Genomic DNA, 18530 nt, shown 5'->3' with positions numbered 1-18530 from the left:
CAACAAGGAGCCCATTCCTATGGATGCTTCAGATTGTTCCAAATCTAAATGACGAGTTTTGTTCAATTTAGTTTTTTTAGTCTTCTCAATCAGGTTTTTTTTGTCAACTAATTGATAAACTTTGGTGTTTAGGTCTCTAGTATAGCTTTTTAACTGTCACTGAAATGCCATAAGCACTATGTTTGGATACTAAAAACAAATTTGGTTTTACCTCTAATTTCCCTAATAACAAAATAAGACAAATGAAAACTTACTATAATATCTTTCTTTAAAAATTAAATAAAATTTTTATTAAAAATTTAAAATTATACTAAAAATACTAATAAAACAATTTATAATTAAAGAGATAAATAAATAAAAATAAAAAATAAAATCACACTTAACACAATAAAATTTAGCTTGTATTCTTTGTTTCTTTTAACTTTGATGTCCTCAAAATTCATACCAAACCTAAAAGGCTTTGAAAAGAAGAAAATGTGAATTAAATATAAATGATGTAAACAACCTATAATAGCTATAAGAAAATACATGAATATGTATAATTAAAATATTATTTTCATTTAGCTTCAAAAAAAAATTAAATAAAATAAATAAAATAAAAAAATAAATTCTTTCAATAGATTACACTGATCATGGCAAAAAAATATTGCATTATATATAGTAGGAAGAAAAAAAGATCATAAAAAAAAGCAGAAGGTAAACTGCATCTTTTTTTTTCACAGGTGGGAAAACCTATCATAACTCAGTTGTCAAACCAACAGTAAGGACAACCATCTCTGGCTGCTAACTGCGAATGCATGCTGACTCATCACCGTTAATCAAGGAAAACCACGCCACCTAGAATAACCCACTGGTGGTCTGTAAGGGGGCAGGCTTTCACTCCTGCCAAATGCCTCTGGGTCTTGGGCTGTTAACCTGTTTCCTTATGTCCAAGGAAAACGAGCTCTTAGCCAAGTAAAAACCGTTTTAGGGCATACTCTAGGCCCAGGTAAACTGCATCTTAAATCACATTGCCCAAAAAGAAAATGCATTAATAGTACATATCAATGAACAAAACTATGATTATATACACTGACCCTCCCTACATAGGTGAGGAGTGCTGGCATAACCGTCCTAGTCTGAATCTCAATAAATTTTGCATCCTTATGAAGATGTCTAATTATTGTTAAACCTGAACTAACAATTCTACTCTGAACGCTATACTCCCTAATCTCAGAGAGGCTGCAATCTTCCTAATCCTCCAATCCTAATCGAAACACGAGTTGTAAATTTTACTCTAAACGCTTTAGTTTCCTCCAAGTGAAAGGGAGAAGAATCCCCATCAAGTGTGTCTCAAAATCTTCTTTTCATAACGAAAACCCTGTCAAACCTAATCAGGTTCCAAATTTCTTTGCCATATTATTTGACCATCCACATGTCTTCTCGGATGAGTCCTTTCCAATGAAAAGGGATTACAAAAATAATTGATAATTCAGAAACTTCCAAAAAACTTAGGTCCTCTGCAATCCCCAAAAGGTTAAACAATTCGACGACCATTCTATAATTCTGAGTAATCTCTCTCTTTAACTGCCGGGCTCTAGTTGAGTACCAACTAATCAAGGATCATGGTCTTGAAGGCTGAGTGCCCTTTCCATTTACTTGACACCTAGTTCACTCAACTTCAATGTCCTGTATGGCCCATCTATTATCTAGAGTAGTATTATTCATTAGTTTATTGGATAAAACAATTGTTGAGAGCCGCTGAAATTTTCAGACCCTTTTAAACTATTGTATGGTCCATTTTTTGACTTGACTTATGTCTCTAAACAATTCTTCCCAGTGGTAATTGGATTGTCATAACTAATTCTGAACCACAATACAAATATAAAAGTCATCTAGTTGCATTACATTAGTCGACAACTTGTTTCTCCATCTTCTTTTGTCACCAGAAAGATGAAAATGCTAGTTAAAGTCTGATAGGCTTGATGATACATTTTTTTCTATTTGCCATGGTGTATTTCACAGAAGAAGAATAAAGGATATGACGCAACAACTAAAAAATACTTCTAGAAATTAAATTTTATGTCAGGTGGTTTCCATGGCTGTTAGTTAAGTACAATACAGTAGAAGTGGTTTGCATGGCCTATTAGTTCAGTACAGTACTGTAGAGGATTATTAGTTAGGTACAATATGGTAGAAGATTATAATTTTTGTTATGGCTAATTTTTAATAAATTGCTGTATAATTTTTGTTATGACTAAATTTGGACAAATTGCTGAAATCAGAGATAATGCATGCTATTAATGTACCTAATGAACTAATTTAAGAAAATTATTTTATCAAAGCTATTTTCTCAAAAGAATATCCTAGTAACAGCCAAAGAAAAACATCCCTTATGCCACTATATTTTCCGGGTGTTAGTTCAAGGCCACAACCTCAAGCGATGTCCCAAACAATCATTCATGTAGTTGATGAAAAACTATCAGAAACACAAGACTTAAGACAGCTCTAAGATAATGTCTCTGAATACATACTGAATGGCAGATTAAGTAGACTTGAAGTACTTAAACAGCCCTACGGTGAAGATTTCCTAAAATGTAGTATAAAAACTTCACTCGTGAAAGATTGAAATGCAAACATAACTGGTTATGTCCATTACTTCTTTTTGAGGAATAACTTGCAAAAGTTCTTCAGGATTTCCTGGTCCGGCTGTCTGTCTTTAAAACTCAGTATCGCTTCATTGGCAAACTCCTCCTGAAGAATAGATTATAAGTCAGTCCAAACTCTGATACTGAACCTCCATGAATATAGAACAAAATATAGAGCATATTTACAAGAAATCTAAATAAATTCCTTTATCACATGCTTCCATGTTAATCTACTTACTCAAACCAAATTATAATGCAAATACAGTATGCTTATCCAGTTATAATGCTCACTCTTGGAACATTGGCAATTTAAGGTGAAGCATCTTACAAGATCCTATAGATAGCTACTAAATTCCCTTTCAGTAGCTGTTTCTATGAATCTATACCAGTGTTATAAGAACCGGACCAGACTACACTGAAATGGCCAGTCCAACTGTTTTCAAGGGAAAACTGGTCTGAACTGCTGCCGTGGACTGGAAAAGGCCAGTTTGGTACCGAACTGGCTAGTTTTTGTATTGAACCAGCCAGTTTTATACAATGCTACCAAGGACCCTTTGAATGCAACTTCTTAAAAAAAAAAAAAAAAATTATGAGTTCCCTACTAATGCTATGCAATTAATGGTAATGTTAAATTCTTAAAGTAAAAGTTTTACTTAAATTTTTAACATTATCATTAATTAACTGAGGATGTTTGAGAGTGGTTCCAACTCATTGGATTTCATATAGAGAAAGTAGACTTTTAGATCCCACTCAAAATCTAGTAGACTTAACAGTTTTTAGGATTTCAGAATTGGGGGAATTGCAGCATTTCCATTGGAGTCTGTCATGTATAAGGGTATGGAACTTGCTGATTTTTGTAGCTATGGTCAGTCTTCATAATTAATATTTTTATCTCTCCAAATATATGTAATAACAAATATAAGACATGTTCTTCATGTCGGCTTCAAGAAAAGGGAATTTTGAATTTACAAATTTGAATTTTTGGCTCCTAGAAGATCAAGTCGGCCTTCCTAATGTTCAAGTTGTCCCAACATATAGATGTTGCAATTATGATGTTATATGTTGTAACAATTACTTATTACAAAACTTCTCTCTGCTGCAATATCAACTAAGCAATTGTAGATAGAACATAAACCAAATGCACAATAGAAGACAACCAAGAACAAAATGAGACAGAATTTAGGTCCGCCGTCCAATGACCAGGGCAAAACCCAACCAGATTCTTTTTCTATTTGATACCAATTGTTCAACAGAGATATAGAGTACAATGAGAGATCAAGACAATGAGTAAGTTCACCCAAATCTGAACAAGCTGAAGCATAAAGATCATTGGTAGCAGCAGCAGATGCAAACACTGAATCAACCTTCCCTTCAACTAAATCAACATTGAAACACTAAAACACTGAATTAACCTTCCCTTTAATTAAATCAACACTGAAACACTGAATCAACCTTGGCTCACCAAGTCCTGCTCTTACTCTCCAAGTCTCTCTCTCACAATCTTCTTCAAGTCTCTCCAACTCTCTCTCTCACAATCTTCTTCAAGTCTCTCCAACTCTCTCTCTCAAGTTCAAATTCTTTTTTCACAATGCACAAGTAGTAAGGTGAGATGATATGAGACACATATATATAGGAGGTGCAACGAATTCATGCGATAAAGGAGGTACAACTCACATGCCATGAGGTAGGTTCAACGCATGCCTTTTTGGGAAGAGTAACTTATGCCATTAAGGAGAGACAACACATGCCTTACAAAAGTGTAACTTATGCCATGAAGGAGAGGCAACACATGCCTTAGAGAAGTGTAACTTATTCCATTAAGGAGTGTCACCATTTAGGAGAGAAACGTATGACTTAAATGAGGAGAGTGTAACATATGCATTGATGAGAGTGTAAGAGGAATCTTTCATGACAGACCTTTAATGAGTGTGTAAGAGAGAGTGTAACGTATCCATTAAGAGAGAGGGAGAGTAACGTGTGAAAATTCCTAGTCCAAGGAACCCCTACTGCAGCAACACTGAATTTATTTCTCCTACTTGATTTTAATATACATTATCAAGTTATTTATTGAATACTGAAGCAAATTACTTCTGCAACCTACACTACTTTAAATTTGATTACATGAAACAGAAAACTGAGCAAAGAACAAGATATATATGACACTGTTATTTTTGAACAAAATAGTCCCCGGAAAAACCCAATGCAGGAAAACCAGTGCAGCAGATATGAGGGGTGTTATATTATTAAGCAGTAGTTCTGAATACAATGTTGGATGCCCTCTCGACAATCTAGTGACAGAGAAAATATAATGGTGGAAAACTGAGTGAGATTACTTCATTTCACCTGGCAGTTTCCGACTAATCTGGCAATAGAACTGGCTAACCCCGACTATCTCTGCGTTGGCCCTGCGTCAGCCTTACAGGCTCTGCGTCAGCTTTGCGCTGTCTCTTCTGCCTACTGTGTCAACCTTCCTGGCTATTCCGACAGTTCCCCAGTAGTTCCAGATTTCTGCGTGGAGGGCATCTTCTGCTTTTGCACTAGCACTTTTGGCTCTGCGTCAGGCCAGCGTGGGCCCAGATCGGCCCAGCGTTAGTCATCCTGGCTACTGCGCTTCCTACACAAGCTTCTCTCCGCCTCTCTGTTAGTACTCCCGAACTATCCCTGCCCCTCTGCTGCAACTGATCACTTAGTTCGAATTTCTCAGCTTCCTAGCCCCAGAAATCGAACTCCAGATCAATCTGTTCTCTCCGTGTGTCTCTAAATGAACCCCAAGCCTCCTCCTTATACTTTTCTCGTTGAGACTTCAACGGCCGAGATTAAGTCTCTAATCAACGACTAAGATTAAAACTTGACTTGATCCACCTTCTAGATCATTCTCACCCATATTTTGATTAATACCCATTAATACTTTAATTTTCCTAAGTTTAGACTTAGGAACCCCATTAAAAATATTAATTATTTTAATAAAATACAATATGGGTGGAATTTCACCAAACGGCTTCTGGGTTCTTTAGAACTCATGTGCCTTAGCGTTTCCCCCAATTTTCAAGGTTAGAGAACTCCCGATGCTACCAAAAACTAGCACTCCCTCTTAGCGAGGAAAGTGCTCTAGCAACAATGTCCAATTGCATGTTGCTCTGTCTCTGAAGCACCTCCTTTCTGCACTATTGTTGCCACCAACACTGTGCTGCTGCTGCAACTGCACTGCTACCCATGACACTACCACTGCCATTGTTGCATCTGTACTACAACTCCCTCTCAAATGTTGCATCTGCTATGCTGCTAGCACTACCACTGCTAACACTGCATTCGTACTGCAACTCAGTTGCTGAGAGAAGCAACTGAAAAATATCCAAAATTAACTGAACTTAACTGTGTTTAGTATAATACCATGAATGTTGGAATCCAACTACTACTAGTCTTTGACCCTCTGAATCTTCTACGTTGTTGCTTACTTCTGCACTGCTGCCAACCTTGCTCTGCGTTGATGAGTCTTTGGTCTCAGGCTACTGCATTTGTCTCTCCAAACAATCCAATGCATCATCTAACACAGTCCATCTCCCTACTGCTGAATCTCGGGCTCCCATAGCAAGGAATTGATCCAAGTGGTAGACTCCTCAAGGATCCTGCCCACATGTAGTCCTCCTGACTATAGTTCAATATCGCCCCATTTCCCTCCTGGGGATGCGTGGGCACTCATGGAAAACTCATCTTCGTTAATCTTTGCTGGAGCAGCCTTAGGGTCATGTTTCTCATCCTTATCCTTTTGCTTCAAAGGACATTGGGATGCAAAGTGGCCCATCACACCACATCTGAAACATTTCACCTTCGAAATGTCCTTCTTCCGCTTCTGCTTCTGTTGTCCCTTCGATGCTAGAGCTGCGTTCTCCTCCTCCTCCTTGGTCTTCGTGCCACTCCCACTGCTACCATTGAGGTTGACCTTAACTAGGTCCCTCCTTAATTCTTCCTGTTGAAGAGTTTCCCACATCTCCTCCCATGAAAGTAGTCTTTCCCTACCCAATATACTTTGGATGAAGACTCGCCATTCATCTAAGACTCCATTCAGGGTCGTCCTTACCATCGCGGTAGACTGAGGAGTAGACCCCACTGCAGCGCTCTGGTCTCTAGTGTTTTGACTCCTGAAGATGTTGAACATAGGAGTTAAATCCTTCTCCCTTCTACATCAATGCCCGCTGCAACTTCTATTCTAGGTACATCTTTCATTGTTCAAAAGAGCATTCATACAGAGAAGACAAAGCTTCCCACATCTCTCGAGCTATATCCTTGCCCTAAAAGTGTGAGACCACATGATCTCGAACTCCATCGAGTATGAACCTCTTCGCCTTCCCCTGCTCGGCCTTTTACTTATTCTTTTGATCGTTGTCAATAGGAACAACCACAACACTCTTGACGTAGGCTTCGAGATCGTATTCTTCCAAAACAACTAAGATTCTAGTCTTCCATATGACATAGTTGGAAGTTCCTTCCAACCTGTACTGATCTCTGAGCCCATGCAATGCCCTCTCACCCAACTGTCGAACTAACTCCTCTAGTCACTGCTTAGCTGCCCAGCAAGTGAGAAATTCGAACTTTTTGGCAAAAAGTTCTTTGAGGAGAAAATTCCACTTCTATGTGTCTTCGCTCTTTTCCAACGAATTTCTGCCCCGACAAAAACTGCGCCCTTCAAACACTGCGTTGACGCTTTGCGTCACTCCTGTTGGAATTTCTAAGTCTAACCCGTTAGAAATTCTTCCTGTACTATCTGGTTTATTTCACCTACTTGTTTAATTACTTAACAAGTTATTTACCATGTAAATTCTGAAAATAAACACAAGTGCAGTATCAACATCTACAGATCATCAACTGAAAGTAAATAAGCACACAAGTGACATCGTTATTTTGGACCAATGTCCTTGGAAAAATCCAATGTGGGAAAACTGATGCAGCTATTCAGAGGGTTATATTATTATGCAGTTTATTTGAGTACACCTGGGTGCCTAAACCAGCTCACCCGACAAAGAAAAATATATGGCAACAATACCTCTATATCCGGAAGCAGGTATTCAGAAAACCTGTCCCACGAAACCCTCTCTAGCACAACTGAAGCTTAGAGCTAGCCCTTCTAGCCACTACGTTAGCCTCCTGCTGACCTGCGTCAGCCCCAGGACCCTCTGCGTCAGCCTTCTGAGGCATTGCGTAGCCTCTGGGAGCCTTTGCGTCACTCCCTCTGCCCTCTGCGTGGATGACACAGTCTCTCTAGGCTTTGCGCTGCCTCTGCTGGGCTCTGCATAGCCTGGACTGACTGTTGTGCTCGCTTTCTCCACTTCTATGCTGGTCTCCCAGTATCATCCCTGCCTCTCTACCTTGTACTCACTGCTGATCACTGATTCAACTTTTCTTAGCAACCCTGCTCTAGCAAAATGAATGACTGATCACTCTAGTGTATTCTCCAACTGACCCTCAAGCCTCCTCTTACACTTTTCTTGTTGGTCCATCAACGACCGAGATTAAATCTCTAATCAATGACTAAGATTAGATTTGGCTTGATCCATGACTTTTGGAACCTTCTAACTCAGTTTTATTTTAATACCCATTAATATTTTATTTTTCCTAAGTTTAGACTTAGGAACTACATTAAAAAGATTAACTATTTTAATATCTCCCAAACCGGTTAGAATCTGCCCAAACCATTTCTGGGTCTTGGAGGCCTCATGTGCTTTAGCCTCTCCACAAATTTTCATGGTTAGAGCACATCTGATGCTACCCCAAATCAACACTCCCTCTTAGCGAGGAATGTGCTCTAGTAATACTCCACACTGTGCATCACCCTGATTATCTGGCACCGGTCCCTGTGCTGATGCTAGGCCTCCCTTCCCAACATCCTCTGCATTGTTGCATCTTGTACTACTGCCCATGGCCCTACCATTGCCACTGCTGCATCCGTACAACAGCTCCCTTTGCATCTGTGCTGCTGCTCGTCCATCCTCCCAGCACTGCATCCCCTCTCATCATGCTGCATCGTGCTACTGCATACTGCTATTGCACTACAACTTAATTACTGACAAGTAAGTAATTGATCCACCCAACTTCTGACATCCCTGTTAGGCTAGAAGCACTCTGATGTTGAAGATCCCTCTGCCGCTAACAAGTGCTCCCTCTATTGACCTCTGCGCTACTGCAACAACTCCCTACATCTCACGCCGTTGCACACCTCTCTGTGCCATCTTGCACTGGTGCAACACTCCCGTGCCTCTCGCATTGTTTTAGCCTGCTAGCCTCACGCTGTCCAGGGACTCCTGCACTGTAGCACTCTTTGCCACTTCATCCACATCTATCTCTATCGACATCCGCCAGTCCTGCTACTCCTCTTCGAGGCTCCCATAGCAAGGTATAATCCAAGAGGTTGGGTACCTCAAGGATCCTGCTCCTCATCGCCTGTAGTCTTCCTGACTATAGCTCGATGTCTCCCCACTTCTTCTCAAGTGGCACATGAGCACTCATGGCACAATCGTTATCCTCCTCGACTTCTTTCTCCGCCTTTGCTGGTGCTGCCTTCGAGTCAGAAGCATCTCCCTTACTCTTCTTCCTAGGACACTGGTTTGCAAAATGACCCAGTTCCCCACAATGGAAGCACTTGACCTTGGAGAGGTCCTTCTTCTTCCTCTTCTCCTACTTTCCCGCAGATGCTAGAGCCACATCCTCTTCTTCCTCCTTGATTCTGACCCCTTTGTCACTACTCCCCGCCTTGGTCAACCGTCTGATCTCTTCTTGACAAAGAGCCGCCCACAGTTCTTCCCAATTTGGAAGACTCGTCCTACCTAGTATGCTCTGAACAAATACCTCCCAATCCTTGGAAACTGCGCTCAATGCAGTCCTCAGCATCAATTCCTCATCCGGCGTGGCCCCTATGGAAGTTAGTTGGTCGTGGATCTCCTTCAATCGACCAAGGAAGACATTTATCTGCTCTCCCTTATACATCTAGTATGCCCTTAGCTGATTCTCCAGGAGCATCTTCCTCTGCACAGAAGTATGCTGATACAATGTCTTCAAGGTGTCCCACATCTCCTTTTCCATTTCCTTCTTGGCAATATGTGGTACCACATGATCCTTGACCCCATCAAGGATGATGCACTTAGCCTTAGCCATTTCCTCCTCGTACCTTTCATTAGCTACCAGGTCAATTGGGATAGCTATCACTCTCGAGACGAAGCCCTTGAGGCGATGTCTATCTAGAATGGACAAGATCCTGGCCTTCCAGACCACAAAGTTGGAGGCTCCGTCCAACCTATCCTGATCTCTCGGCGCATTCACGACCATCTCAATGCTCTTCTTCTGACTCCTCTGAGTCTCTCTGCTTCCCGTCTAGAAGTTCTTGGTTCAACTCCCTCTGAGTCTTGATTTCCCTTCTGGAAATCCTTTTGCCAACGTCAAGTTTCCCCACTTCGATCGTTTGTGAAACTACAACACTGATCCAGATTCCTTGGCTAGAAATCCGCCTTGGCAGCAACTCCCTCCACCTTGGTCTTGCCCTATTAGGTATTGTTCTGACCATAGTACCCCACCAGCTTCGCTCTGCAAACTATCTACAACCTCCTATGCCTCAGCAACTGAGGGATTGAGCCACCTGGCTCTGCGCAATCCCAGCACCGGCAAATCAACTCCCTCAGCCAATTGCGTCAGCTCTTCTGGCCTCTGCATGAGCCTGATTTTGCCTCCCTCAGCCTCTGCGATGGCCTTTCTCTGGTCCAGACTGATGACGCAGTCCCTCTGCGTCACTCCTTCCTCTGCCGCCTTTTGCAAGGATCAACTCTGTCACTCGGGACAACTGAATCTACTGCAAACGCTCTGCTTGGCTAATGCCTTCAATTTTCTTGTGATCTGCAACCATGCTCTGATACCATGTTGGAATTTCAAGTCTAGCCCGTTAGAAATTCTTCTTGTACTATCTAGTTTATTTCACCTACTTGTTTAATTAATTAACAAGTTATTTACCATGTAAATACTGAAAATAAACACAAGTATAGTATCAACATCTATAGATCATCAACTGAAAGAAAACAAGCACACAAGTGACACCGTTATTTTGGACCAATGTCCTCAGAAAAACCCAATGTGGGAAAACCAGTGCAACTATTCAGAGAGTTATATTATTATGTAGTTTATCTGAGTACATCTGGGTGCCTAAACCAGCTCACCCATCAGAGAACAATATACGGCAGCAATACCTCTATATCCGGAAATAGGTATTCAGAAAACCTGTCCCACGAAACCCTCTCCGGCACAACTGAAGCTCAGAGCTGGCCCTTCTGGCCACTGCGTCAGCCTCCTGCTGACCTACGTCAGCCCCAGGACCCTCTACGTCAGTCTTCTGAGGCATTGCACAACCTCTGGAGCCTCTGCATCACCCCCTCTGCCCTCTGCGCGGATGACGCAGTCTCTCTAGGCTTTGCGCTGCCTCTGCTGGGCTCTGTGTAGCCTGGACTGACTGCTGCTCTTGCTCTCTTCGCTTCTGTGCTGGTCTCCTAGTATTATCCCTGCCTCTCTACCTTGTACTCACTGCCCCTCGCTACTGATCACTGATTCAGCTTTGCTTAGCAACCCCGCTCTAGCAAAATGAATGACTGATCACTTTGGTGTATTCTCCAACTGACCCTCAAGCCTCCTCTTACACTTTTCTCATCGGTCCATCAACGACGAGATTAAATCTCTAATCAACGGCTAAGATTAAATTTGGCTGGATCCATGACTTTTGGAACCTTCTAACCCAGTTTTATATTAAGACCCATTAATATTTTATTTTTCCTAAGTTTAGACTTAGGAACTCCATTAAAAATATTAATTATTTTAATATCTCCCAAACTGGTTAGAATCCGCCCGAACCATTTTTGGGTCTTGGAGATCTCATGCGCTTTAGCCTCTCGACCAATTTTCATGGCTAGAGCACATCTGATGCTACCACAAATCAACAACTCTCTCTGCCTCTGCAAACTCACGAGCTGGAAATCATACCTCTGTCGACTCTCTCAGATAGAAATCTCGGAATCTCTGCTTCTCGGCAAGGACTGCACAATCCCTTCAAGGGGATTCAAATTGCTGCTAAATGCAGTTATTGGCCTCTTTGCTCAGCGTTGGATCTGCTCTTCCTGTTTCAAAATCAATGCTCTGATAACATGTGAAAATTCCTAGTCCAAGGAACCCCTATTGCAGCAAAACTGAGTTTACTTCTCCTACTTGATATTAATATACATTATCAAGTTATTTTTTGAATACTGAAGAAAATTACTTTTGCAACCTACACTACTTTAAATTTGATTACATGGAATAGAAAACTGAGCAAAGAACAAGATACATAGGACACCATTATTTTTGGACAAAATAGTACCCGAAAAAAACCTAATGCAGGAAAACCGGTGGAGCAGCTCTGAGGGTTTTATATTATTAAGCAATAGTTCTGAATACAATGTTGGATGCCCTCCCGACAATCCGATGACAGAAAAAATATAATGGCGGAAAACTAAGTGAGATTACTTCACTTCACCTAACAGTTTCCGACTGATTCCGCAGCAGAACTGTCTAACCCCGGCTATCTTTGTGCTAGCCCTGCATCATCCTTACAGGCTCTGCGTCAGCTCTGCACTGTCTCTTCTGCCGACTACGTCAACCTTCCTAGTTGTTCCGGCAGTTCCCCGACAATTTCAGCTTTCTGCATGGAGGGCAGCTTCTACTTCTGTGCTGGTCCTTCTGGCTCTATGACAGACCTGCATGGGCCCATATTGGCCCAACGTTAATCCTCCTGGCTGCTGTGCTGCCTCCACAAACTTATCACCACCTCTCTATTAGTACTCCCGAACTATCCCTGCCCCTCTGCTGCAACTGATCACTTAGTTCAAATTTCTCATCTTACTAGCCCCAGAAATCGAACTCCAGATCAATCTGTTCTCTCCACATGTCATCTAAATGAACCCCAAGCCTCCTCCTTACACTTTTCTCATTGAGACTTCAATGGCCGAGATTAAATCTCTAATCAACGACTAAGATTAAAACTTGACTTGATCCACTTTCTAGATCATTCTCAACCATATTTTGATTAATACCCATTAATACTTTAATTTTCCTAAGTTTAGACTTAGGAACCCCATTAAAAATATTAATTATTTTAATAAAATACAATACGTGTGGAATTTCACCAAACGGTTTTTGGATTCTTTAGAACTCACGTGCCTTAGCCTCTCCACCAATTTTCAAGGCTATAGCACTTTCGATGCTACCAAAAAATAACATAACGTAGTGCTATGTGAGTCATCAAGGAGAGAGGTGCAAAGTGATTGAGTGTCATCAAGGAAGGGGACTTGAATTTCCTTTTGATAATATCATATAATATTGATAATTAATTTGAAATTGAACTATAAGGATTGATTAATGATAAGTTAAGTAATTTTCCATCAACTATACGTGATTACCAATTGATGCAAGGTGATTTAACTATTTTTGGAAAGTCATACTTGAAATGCTAGACATGACTTTCTAATTTTAGAAAGTCAATCCAAAATTGTCAGAAATGAGTTTTTATTTAAGGAAATTCATCCTTGAGCTACCAATTTTCAACACTCCCTCTCAACTAGGGAGGAATTTATTTCTACAACAAAGATCTCTGCTTTCTCTGCTAATCTCTATTCATCTCTGCTCTGGAACAATGATGTCTCAATCTAATGAAGAAGAATCATCATAGGGGAGATTCATCTATCACCCTATATCCACTGATCTTCCCACCTTGACATAGACTTGGGGGGGTTATGACTTGTCAACACATGACAAGGATCGTGCACAACCAAGTCTCACCTTAAGAGTCAAGTGGTAGAACACCTACATCCATAGACTTCGTCAACACATGACAATAACCAAGTCTCATCTCTACTTGGGGGGTTACCACTTGTCAACACATGATAACGATCGCGCACAACCAAGTCTCACCACACCCATTGGCCAGATGGGTGGCAATCCCAACAAGCCCATCTTGTGGGTAGGATGCATACTGGGGTATACTCTTGGCAAGTCCCAAACTTAATGGTAGGGGGGGATTACCACTTGTCAACACATGACAAGGATCATGCACAACCTACAGTCAAGAGTTCCCTCAACCCCAGGAGCTCTCTTGGCTCCATTCCCAACCTGTGAGATCAGACAAGAGGGAAGAGCATAGCTCAATGTTCTTGATCATCCATGACTGCCCCCTCTAGGTGTTTCTTTTACCATTGTTCTATGTTGTTACAATCACTTTAGCCCAATTCTCATCTTTAGTTAGCAATATTTCAAAACAATTTAATCTTCCAATGATCAATAGTAATTGTAGACAAAACAGTAAATGCAATGGACAATAAGAGACAAATAAGAGACACCAAGTTTGGTCAAAGACCAGGGAAAAACCCCACGAGGGGGAAACCCTTTCAAATTCTTCTTCTTATTAGATTGTCATAAAATGTTCAGCAAAGAGAGAGTACAATGATCCAATTCTTCAATAATAAAACTATCCAGCAAAACCAAGCAAACAATATCCAAGAGATGAGCCCAACAATTATATTGATCTGAATAACATTCAAGCTTGTGGTAAACTCTCTCCATAAACTTTACGTCTCGGCCACACGGAGCAAGATATCATGCGTTTGACTGAAGCATTCCGGTCACATGGAGAGGATTTTATGCGTGCAGCTACAACCAAAATTTTTATGTGACAACCTTGCGGATTTAAACCAAAACCCTAATTGGCATGTGTGAGCTTCGGACCCTGCAATTTCGGGCCTGTACAAACCAATCTCTGCAAACAACTTTAGATATGTGCGAGCCAAACCAAAGAAGAGAGAAGAAGAAGATGCTTGATGATGATCTCCAAATGAGGATCACTTAACTTGTATTTATATGTAATATCTTGTTCCAGAGATATTCCCCAAACCCCAGTAAACTCCAACCAAATAACACACAAGTGATGCAGTAGTCGGGAAGCTCAAAGTGATATAAATAACGATAATGCAACATAAAATAACGTAAACACAGAATACAAGCAGATACTCAAGAAATATAGAGAGAAATGCTAAGCCATTTTATTATTCTGAGTAATGGACAGAGTACAAGAGGTGATCAGGAAGATGGCACCTCGACTTGCACAAGGCAAGTGAAGAAATACACCCAGAATGGTAAGGAAATGGCCTCCCTCTGAACTGCATCCAAGCTGCCAGAGAGCTGCTGTGTTGCTGCTGCTGCTGCGAAAATCAAATGAGGATTTGGGGTTGTTCCCCTCCTCTAAAAATAGTGAAACTCTGGAATCAACCTCTACTCAATAAACCCAGAAAAGCCCAGAAAGCTTTCCAAAAATGGCTGACCCCCGAAAATCACCCCCTTGAGGATCCACGCAATTCCTCAAGGCTCTGCGCTGCCACTGAATAGAACCCTCCAAGATTCTGCCCGAAACTCTGCCAAAATCCTCCAATATGCAAGGGCTGATCCCCTGCTCAATCTCCTAGCTCAAATCCTCCACAAAACCCCAATCCAGAACTGCTACCCAAAAAGACTGCATCATCCTCTCTCAAGACTGCGCAGTCATCAAGATGCTCAGCTCCTCCTCAACTCCAAAAATCGATCCTTCTGCAAAAGACTGATGAAAATTACCTTGCCTGAGTAGGCACTCAAAGTCCCCCAGGGCTAAGGGTGAGATCTCCGAACGGAGACACTCGATGCACTAAACAGCGCTGCAGACAGGCTAAACAGCCAGCGTGCTCTAAGTCAAAGTGACTAGCTCAAATGCACATAATCGAATGCCAAAATGAGGAGGCTCCTCTCTCCTTTATAGCGTTGGCCTCTCTCAACCCTAAGGCCCACCTCCTCCAACGTAGCCCCTCTCTTGCCACGTGCTCCTCTCCATCTGCGCAGTCCCTCCAAGTGTTTGCATGGGCCCCTTCTCTATGTGGTCCTTTGGCCCCATTGGCTCCCCTTTTAAGTCACAACGTTGTGCTACTAGGGAGTGACTTTATTCTGAAAGTGAGTTATGTCCCCCTTTTCTCACCTTTTTATTTATAAATAACTATAGAAGGCAAAATTCAGCAAAATCGAATATTCCAATTAAACATGGCTAATTAGCAATATTACAGTCTCCCCCGGCAAAATGTTGCTTGTCCTCAAGCAACTGAAGTGTAAAATTTTCTCACTCTCCCAAGTGGCATCCTCATCCGGTAAATTCTTCCACCTCACCAAGAATTCCCGGACCGCCCTGCTCCACAGCTGCCTCTCCCTGGTATCAATAATAGCCTCTGGCTGCAACACCAAATGCCCCTCATAATCCGCAGGTGGTAGCCATTTGTCACTGCCACATGCCGCCCCAACGCCTTCTTCAGGCATGATACATGAAAAACGTTACGAATCTTGCTGCCTTGGGGTAGCTCCAACTCATACGCAACCTGTCTAATCCTGTGTATCACCCTGTATGGCCCATAAAAGCGGGGCTTGAGTTTCTCAGCCCCTTTCTGCTTCAGTGACGATTGTCGGTATAGCTGTAATCATAGGTAGACCAAGTCCCCTACCTCAAACTGTCTCTCCACCCGACCCCTGTCAGCATACAGCTTTTGGATCCAAATCTTGCCTCTCGGAGCCTTGCTAGCACCAAACATAACGTCAGAAAAAGATAAAGGATGATATCCATACAAAGCATAGAATGGTGACATACCAATGGACATGTGATGCGTAGTGTTGTAGCAGTACTCCCCCAGATGCAGCCACTTCAGCCATGCTCGCTGCTGCCCACTGACATAGTTACGCAAGTATCCCTCCAGCCACTTGTTAACTATCTCTGTCTGCCCGTCCGTGTGTGGGTGATAACTGGTACTCGGTGTTAACTCCGTCCACACCAACCGGAAAAGCTCCTGCTAGAACCCGCCCATGAAACGGCTGTCCCTATCACTGGTGATGGTCTTGGGAAGACCATGTAGCCGGAAGACCAATCTAAAGAACAGCTCGGCCACCTGCGCTGTTGTGTAGTGTGCGGATATGGCGAAAAAATGTGCGTACTTTGTCAATCGATCAACAATGACAAAGATGCAATTCTTGCCCTATACCATGGGCAACCCTGTGATGAAGTCCATTGAAATACACTCCCATTTCCCCTCCGGAATGGAAAGAGGTTGCAATAATCTTGCGGGATGGCTCATCTCCCCCTTGTTCCTCTGGCAAACATCGCACTCCCGGCATCCTCCTTAAGGCCCTTCCATGAGAACCTCTCTCTAATGGCCCTGTAGGTTTTGGTAAACCCCTGATGGCCGGCCAATGGTGAATCATGTGATGTCTGAAGTATCTTCTTCTTGAGCTGAGATCCCTCAGTCAAGAAGATCTAGTCCCTGTAGTAGATGATCTCATCGACCACCCTGTACCTGTCATCCGCCACCTGCCCATCCAGAACCTCACATGCAAATCTGTCCTTGGAGGACTCTACTAAGAGTCGAGCCCTCCAGTCTGTGTCCAAGCTCATACGAGACAACGTGGCTGGTCTACGTGAAAGGGCATCTGCTACCACGTTGTTCTTACCCTTGACATACTCAATGTCAAAGTCATACGTTTGGATCTTACTGATCCACTTCTGCTGCCTCTCCTGTCGCTGCTTCTGCTCCAAAAATAACCTGAGGCTGTTGTGATCAGTCCTCACCTTGAACCTGTTACCCACTAAATACTGCCGGAACTTGGCCAATGCATGCATGATGGCCAGCATCTCCTTGTCGTATATAGAATACAACCTCTCATGCGGAAGGAGCTTGCGGCTCTCAAAGGCTATAGGGTGACCTCCCTGCATCAACACTGCGCCGATCCTCTCTCCCGACGCATCACACTCCAAAACAAATGGCTACATAAAATCTGGCAATGCAAGCACTGGGCAGCTGCTCATAACCTCCTTGAGCCTCTCAAAGGCTCACTGCGTTGTATCCAGCCAATTGAATGCCCCCTTCCTCGTCAGATCTGTTAGGGGTGCAGCCAGCTGTGAGAAACTCTTGACGAACTTCTGGTAGTAAGTACAAATGCCAATGAATCCTCGAAGTTCTGTCATGTTCCTCGGCTCCGGCCAATCTCTGATGGCCCTGATCTTCTCCTCGTGGACCCTCACTCCGTCCACCCCTATGATGTGTCCCAAATATAGCATCTCCGTCAACCCAAACTCACACTTGGAGAGCTTGGCATAGAATTGCTGCTCCTCCAAGATGCGCAATACTGTCTCAATGTGCTGGAGATGCTCCTCCCAAGTCCTGCTGTAAATGAGGATATCATCAAAGAACACCAACACAAACTTCCTTAAGTGACTGCGGAAGATGTGATTCATGCAAGACTGGAATGTAGCTGGGGCATTGGTTAGCCCAAAGGGCATCACCAAAAACTCAAAGTGCCCATAGTGACACCTGAAGGCGGTCTTGGGAATGTCCTACTCCCTCATGCGAATCTGATGGTAATGTAATATTCCTAACCCAGAATAGTCCTCAAACCCCAGCAAAAACTCCAACCAAATATGTGCAAATGATATAATAACCCAGAAGTGATAAAATAACAGTGGAACAGCATATAATAATGTAAACCGGAAATATAAGCAGATACACAAGAAATGCAGCGAGAAATGCTAAGCCATTTTATTATACTGAGCAATAAATGAGTACAAGAGGTGATTAGACAGATGGCACCTCGACTTGCACAAGGCAAGTAAAGAAATACTCTTAGAAGTTAGAATGACAAGAATGGCCTCTCTGCGTGGATGTCGCTGCTATACTACTGCTGCTGCTAGAAAACAAATGATGATTTGGGGCTGCTCCCCTCCTCGGAAAAAGTTGAAACTCTGGATTCGGACTCTACTCAAGAAACCCAGAAAAACCCAGAAAGCTTTCC

At 42.4% G+C, this 18530-nt stretch overlaps 1 protein-coding gene across 1 annotated transcript in view; it reads right to left on the bottom strand.

Moving 5' to 3' along the window:
- Positions 1-2580: 2580 nt before the first annotated feature.
- Positions 2581-18530, bottom strand: part of LOC149177446 (gamma-glutamyl peptidase 5-like) — a 411652-nt gene continuing 395702 nt past the window's right edge. Inside the window, exon 4 of the mRNA XM_089423411.1 lies at positions 2581-2733. Coding sequence (XP_089279537.1) covers positions 2635-2733 — 99 coding nt within the window. The 3' untranslated portion in view covers positions 2581-2634. The remainder of the gene's footprint in view (positions 2734-18530) is intronic.

The sequence above is a fragment of the Pinus tabuliformis genome, chromosome 4_1 (genome assembly GCF_031772625.1).
Source record: "Pinus tabuliformis cultivar Carrire ecotype Pingquan chromosome 4_1, CPIR1, whole genome shotgun sequence".
NCBI lineage: Eukaryota > Viridiplantae > Streptophyta > Pinopsida > Pinales > Pinaceae > Pinus > Pinus tabuliformis.
The sequence above is the reverse complement of the archived record's forward strand: the minus strand, read 5'-3'. Positions and strand labels throughout refer to the sequence as shown.